General features: G+C 39.0%; 1 protein-coding gene across 1 annotated transcript in view; it reads left to right on the forward strand.

The window, feature by feature from the left end:
• Positions 1 to 6,070, forward strand: part of ythdf1 (YTH N6-methyladenosine RNA binding protein F1) — a 32,736-nt gene extending 26,666 nt beyond the window's left edge. Inside the window, exons 5-6 of the mRNA XM_060931948.1 lie at positions 4,197 to 4,241; positions 4,407 to 6,070. Of these exons, the coding sequence (XP_060787931.1) occupies positions 4,197 to 4,241; positions 4,407 to 4,433 (72 nt within the window). The 3' untranslated portion in view covers positions 4,434 to 6,070. The remainder of the gene's footprint in view (positions 1 to 4,196; positions 4,242 to 4,406) is intronic.
• The last annotated feature ends 886 nt before the right edge of the window (positions 6,071 to 6,956 follow it).

Raw genomic sequence — 6,956 nt, forward strand, 5'->3', positions numbered from 1 at the left:
TGAAAGTTTGTGAACCCTTTAGAATTTTCTATATTTCTGCATAAATATGACCTAAAACGTCAGATTTTCACACAAGTCCTAAAAGTAGATAAAGAAAACCCAGTTAAACAAATAAGACAAATATATTATACTTGGTCATTTATTTATTGAGGAAAATGATCCAATATTACACATCTGTGAGTGGCAAAAGTATGTGAGCCTTTGCTTTCAGTATCTGGTGTGACCCCCTTGTGCAGCAATAACTGCATCTAAATGTTTCCGGTAACTGTTGATCAGTCCTGCACACCGGCTTGGAGGAATTTTAGCCCATTCCTCCATACAGAACAGCTTCAACTCTGGGATGTTGGTGGGTTTCCTCACATGAACTGCTCGCTTCAGGTCCTTCCACAACATTTCAATTGGATTAAGGTCAGGACTTTGACTTGGCCATTCCAAAACATTATTCTTCTTTAACCATTCTTTGGTAGAACGACTTGTGTGCTTAGGGTCGTTGTCTTGCTGCATGACCCACCTTCTCTTGAGATTCAGGTGGTGTTTACATTAGACCGTATCAGCGGATCATCAGATTAATGTTTTTAAAACGATTTGCGTGCACACAGCAACGCCAATACACGATTCGCGTGCACAGAGCAACGCCAATACACGGATACGCTAATCACATGACTAATTAGACGGCATGCAAGTTGAAATGTGTAATGTGTAAATTCCTCCTCAGCGGCTCGGCTCCGCAGGCATCCTGCGCTCCAAATCACTCCGCCCTGAACAGCGAGTGCCCTCTGGAGGGTGCCCACTCCGGCCCTGCGCAGCTCACAGAGCGCGCGAGTGAAGCGCACGAGCAGTGATTCGGGACTGAGCCGCTGTGTGTGAGATCCCAGTGCATATCGGGCATGCGCAAGTCACTCACCACTTGCAAGTAGAAGGATGGCAAGCCTAAAGACAATCATAACTACACAATGGGCAGTATTTGCATCTTACCATGAACAACATTAAGAATGACAAAGCATAGCATTATATTCATGACCAACGCCAGTGAATCAGGAAGGTGGATGTCACAGTGACGTTGTCCAATGACGACGTCAGCTAGAGCTCAGCACAGCGTATCCTCGTTCCTCAATGTTTACACAGCACTGGATCAGATACGTAATGGGTAGAATACGTGGGCCCTGGCGGATTCAAGTTGTTCCGCCTGTGGAGTCGTTTCCCGGCGTTTTAATGTGCACGGACAGTGCATCCGCGAAGAAAACGAGACGGATACGGTCTAATGTAAACACCACCTCAGTTCATGGACAGATGTCCTGACATTTTCCTTTAGAATTCACTGGTATAATTCAGAATTCATTGTTCCATCAATGATGGCAAGCCATCCTGGCCCAGATGCAGCAAAACAGGCCCAAACCATGATACTACCACCACCATGTTTCACAGATGAGATAAAGTTCTGATGCTGGAATGCAGTGTTTTCCTTTCTCCAAACATAACGCTTCTCATTTAAACCAAAAAGTTCTATTTTGGTCTCATCCATCCACAAAACATTTTTCCAATGGCCTTCTGGCTTGTCCACGTGATCTTTCGCAAACTGCAGATGAGCAGCAATGTTCTTTTTGGAGAGCAGTGGCTTTTTTCTTGCAACCCTGCTATGCACACCATTTGTTGTTGTGTTCTCCTGATGGTGGACTCATGAACATTAGCCAATGTGAGAGAGGCCTTCAGTTGCTTAGAAGTTACCGTGGGTTCCTTTGTGACCTCAACGACTATTACACACCTTGCTCTTGGAGTGATCTTTGTTGGTCGACCACTCCTGGGGAGGGTAACAATGGTCTTGAATTTCCTCCATTTGTACACAATCTGTCTGACTGTGGATTGGTGGAGTCCAAACTCTTTACAGATGGTTTTGTAACCTTTTCCAGCCTGATGAGCATCAACAACGCTTTTTCTGAGGTCCTCAGTAATCTCCTTTGTTCGTGCCATGATACACTTCCACAAACATGTGTTGTGAAGATCAGACTTTGATAGATCCCTGTTCTTTAAATAAAACAGGGTGCCCACTCGCACCTGATTGTCATCCCATTGATTGAAAACACCTGACTCTAATTCCACCTTCAAATGAACTGCTAATCCTAGGGGTTCACATACTTTTGCCACTCACAGATATGTAATATTGGGTCATTTTCCTCAATAAATAAATGACCAAGTATAATAATTTTTGTCTAATTTGTTTAAGTGGGTTCTCTTTATCTACTTTTAGGACTTGTGTGAAAATCTGATGTTTTAGGCCATATTTATGCAGAAATATAGAAAATTCTAAAGGGTTCACAAACTTTCAAGCACCACTGTATATTTATCTCATCTCATTATCTCTAGCCCCTTTATCCTGTTCTACAGGGTCGCAGGCAAGCTGGAGCCTATCCCAGCGAAAGGCGGGGTACACCCTGGACAAGTCGCCAGGTCTCCGTGTGTGTATGTGTGTGTGTATATATATATATATATATATATATATATATATATATATATATAAAATTTTATTTTTTATTTTTTTATTTTTTTATTTTTTTAAGGACTGTGTGTGGGGGGCGTGGGGTTAAATTTCTTATTGCTATTTAAGTGTCTATTGACAGTACATATAACCATTTTATTACCCAGGCCTAGTTTGAATTCATGTTAAAAATGAACTCCTCGCAAAGTGAATTTAATTGCTTAAAAATTCATGTCCTTGCTCACTGGCGTTTCTGTTACTTATTTGTTTACATTTAGGTGCATTGGAGCAAACGAACATATTGGAAAATAATGCAAAGCTACATGAGTCTCTGTTTCCCAATGACTTCAGTAGTATATTCTGTTCTAGCTAAGTGGTCATGAAAAGTTTGTCAATAAAACAATCTGCTTGTTTTGCTGTGGCCAACACTGATGCAGCCTCATGCAGTACTAATGTAAACCTCGCCACAGGAACATTTTCTGACAAAGGGGTGCTGAAAAAAAGTGTGGGTGCATCTTAACTGGGCAGAATTGGGCCTGGCAGGATTGATGTTACAAGTGTGTATATCGATGCTTAACTTACAACATTTGATTAAAAATATAGCGGTGTGGCTTGACTTTTCTGGAATGTTTGTATGTTGTCCGTGGTGTTGAACACCATGGCAGCAGTAAATAATGTGTTACAGTGGCCTTATACCGTCTGGATATTCGCTTTTCCTTTCTAGGTTGTTAATGAGCAAATAACTCGGCCAAAATTTGTCTTTTGTATAAATTGGAAGTTGCACTTTTTAATCTTTTCGGCCCCTCTCTGTGAAGACTTCTTTTTCATGAAATATGTATAAACAAATTACCCACGTTCCAAGGCACGGTGCATTACAGAAAGAGACTGAACAAATTAACCATGCAACTCGCTCATTGCCAACCTGGATATGAAAAACGGATATCCAAAAGGTCTGCGAACCAGAAACTGCTGGTGTAAAACTGCAGGGTGTAAAATTGTGGCTCTGCAAACAGATATTATAGCAAATTGTTGCCTTCATTAATGGCTTATCTTGGGTAAATAAATTTGTGTGCTGCAGCACCCCTTCTTCCTGTGATTATGAACATAAACGGTAGGATAGCAAGCAAACTCCACAATCTAGAGCTGTGTTGGTATGCCAGCATTTATTTATTTTTATTTATTTATTAAAAGCAATTTCTTATAAAACAGTGTATGAATTTAACACACCTCATAAGAACCCACTTAAAAATGCATTCCACCAGGTAATCATTTGGCTCCTGTAGATCAGTAAATACTGAGTGCATGATATGAGATGTGGCGCAATCAGAGCAATGACCGGTAGAGACGAATATGCCTCCCAGAATAGTTGGTGTAAAATCTGTAATAATTACAGCTCAAAATGGAACTTGCCCACCAGGGTTGTTTTAGCCCTGACCTGCCCCTCCTGATGCACAATTAGTCTGCTGATGTGTCTAACAATGCTGCTTGCATCGCATCCATGTGTGTATATATTTGTATGTGTATAAAGTGAATGTCAAAATGAACTGTGTAACCCTAAGCCTATATCTTTTAACGTTTTATTGTTTCAGTTGCAATTGCTGTCACGTTAAGTTGAGCTATTTACAAAAGATTAAATACTTTTTCCTCTCTTCTGGGACACATTGTGTCATTCATGCTATTCACACTTTTTATTTATTTAATTTTATTTTATTTATTTTGACAGAACTACGAGCCCACTTCGTCCCAGAATCGATCACGTCTGGATCAGGTAAACAGCTTAAATTGGGGGATGTAGGGGGAGTGTTGACCTTCGTTGGTGGAATATGGATATCTTGTATTGGTCATACAGTGCAAGGGCCATGATCTGATGAAACGTATGGATGCCATCACCTTTGAACACCTTCCATCTTTTTTTTTTTTTTCCTTCTTCCAGGAACGCCAAAATCGAAGTAAACAATAGAAGACTGCACCCCAATAGCTTCTTCAACTGTTTTAGGACTGACCATTTGAAAATGAAATTTAAAAGCAGGACACAAGAAGAAATTAAAAAAAAAAAACAACAAAGAAAAATAAACAGTTGTTTAAGTTTGCTCTATTTAATTCTGGGGACTTGGGCCAGCATCAAACTCAAGCCTCTGCCCTCCTGGTTCCAGTTCCAGCTCCGTTGGAGATGAAATAAATTAGCACCTATCAATGGCACCGTGCTCATCTTTGTCTCTCGTCATTTGGTTTTGTTTCCACACACCTCCTTCCTTCTTGACATACCTGACTTTGGCCAACAGTTATCTGCACATTCTCTCTCTCTCTCTCCCCCCCCCCCCCCCCCCCCCTTTTATTATTTTATTTATTTTTATTTTTTTACACTGTACCCGGCACTGGCTGAGAGTGTCAAAGTGAGTCAGTGACTGTTAAAAGCCCCTGATGCGTTTTTGTGAGAATGTTTTGAAATGGTGGTTGGTAAAGTTGAGGACAAGACTAATCTGGGTGCACTCCCCAACATCAGTCACTGTACTTGGCCAGTTGAATTTTGTACAATGGAGATGTGCATCTTTGTTGTTGGTCATAGGGATTTGAAAGGGGGTTGACTGAGGAGTACATGTGCCACTGCATATAAGGGACAGAGAAATGTCTTGATACCTAATGAAAATGTTGCTGTAAAAGAAAACAATATATTTTTGAATTATGTAACACTCAGCTTATAACTTCTTTTTTTTTTTTTTGTAGTAAGTCATATTGGTCACAAAACTTTGCTTTTCATTTACTTTTCATGCTCGGAGCCTTAACATTTTAAAGCTATTTTGTCATCAAACCGTTAAATAATTGCTGTACTATACCTCAACAGCATAATCAGGGAAAAGACGTCCCATGCACCCTCAACCCAAGGGAAGTCAACATCATCACTGGCTGAAGTGAAGAGGAAAACTATTGTCTGTTATGGTTCTGAGCCAAGTGCTATGATTTGTTTTACTCTGCTTATGGTTTAAAAGCAGCATTCTAACTGTACTGTTCCACTGATGTCCAGCAGAGGTTGTTGTTTCTTTGCTCAAGCCAATTTAAGAGAAATGTAGCATTCACTGCTTACTGAAATCAGTTTAGGTGCATCACTTCCACAATGTTTTGTTTCTCATCCTTTCTTAACAGAATTCAGTTTATTAAACTTTTTCTTCCCCTCATCCTGAGTATAATGCTAAGCTTTAATGTAGGAGCATATAATAACTGAGAACGCCTCAAATGTGTAACCTGAAAAATTAATGTTACTGATTTACTGTTAAAAAGTAGAAAAAAGAAACAAAAAAGAGTATACGGTTTCTGTGCGTGATTATTTTTTTTAATTATTATTATTATTTTTTTTTAGGACCTGCTTGCTGTTGTGTGCGTGTTTGTGTGTGAAAGAGGGAGTCTATCATGTGAGGAATTGAGATTTATATAATCATATAATAAATGATTTATGAGAATATATGAAATACTAAAAAAAAAAAATTACAAGGCAAACATTTTAGTCACCCCTGAAATGAATATGCATTGTATGGAAGGTCACTATCTATCACGTTCTTAGATTTGATCATGGTCATTATTAAAACAATACTATATGTTGTACCTGGTGTTTGAAGGTCTTGTTTTTATACCGATTTGTCATTTGAAAGTGTTCCCTTATCGCTTTTTTTCTGAACTGTCAGATGTGTAACGTGATTGTGTTCAGAAGTATCTAAATCAGTGTGCATATCTCAAATGTTATGTAAAACACCTTTTCCCTGAAGCAGCACCAAAGTCCTTCAGTGTAATATAAAGGCAACTTTAATGCATATCCGTGAAACCAGAAAAGCATTACTCTGTCCTCTGAAGAGGAAATGCATTCCATTAGCCTTTCAGAAATAATACAGTATTTATGTACCTCATTAGTGCCTTAACAGTTAATCAGATAAGCCTTAATATTGATAATAAAACATGAAATGTGATGGTCAGTGTTGTGTAAATAAGGTCATTAGCAAGACTGCATTAGTGTCCTTTCACTTCTAGCTACAGGAGCAGTTTTAATACACCATCAGCTCCAGAATTAATGGCAGCATTTCATAAAGATGGGTTAAAAAAAAAGTTATGAAAATTTGTCTTTGTGGTTCTTCAAATTAATCTCACACTGAAAATGTGAAAAATCTAACCTTTAATTGAAGTAAATGTACCTTAAGAACACACATGCATATGTAATGAGCTGATATCCTAGTAGTAGAGTAGCCAATCAGAGTGCATGATTGCTCATATCCAGTGAATGTGAGTAGAATGAATATATATAATTTTTTTTTAAACAAAGCCATGTGTTAAAGTTATTGGCACCCTGCATTTTGTACAACCTCCATCCATCAACATAACACCAAGTCTTCTATAATGATTTATAAGACTGAAGAATACAGAGCAAATAGGTGACCAGGATGCTGGACTCTCCTTTTCTGCTCACCCTACAGGTTTTCAGTTGGTTTTAAGGACTGCA

The sequence above is a fragment of the Neoarius graeffei genome, chromosome 10 (assembly GCF_027579695.1).
Source record: "Neoarius graeffei isolate fNeoGra1 chromosome 10, fNeoGra1.pri, whole genome shotgun sequence".
Classification (NCBI taxonomy): Eukaryota; Metazoa; Chordata; class Actinopteri; order Siluriformes; family Ariidae; genus Neoarius; species Neoarius graeffei.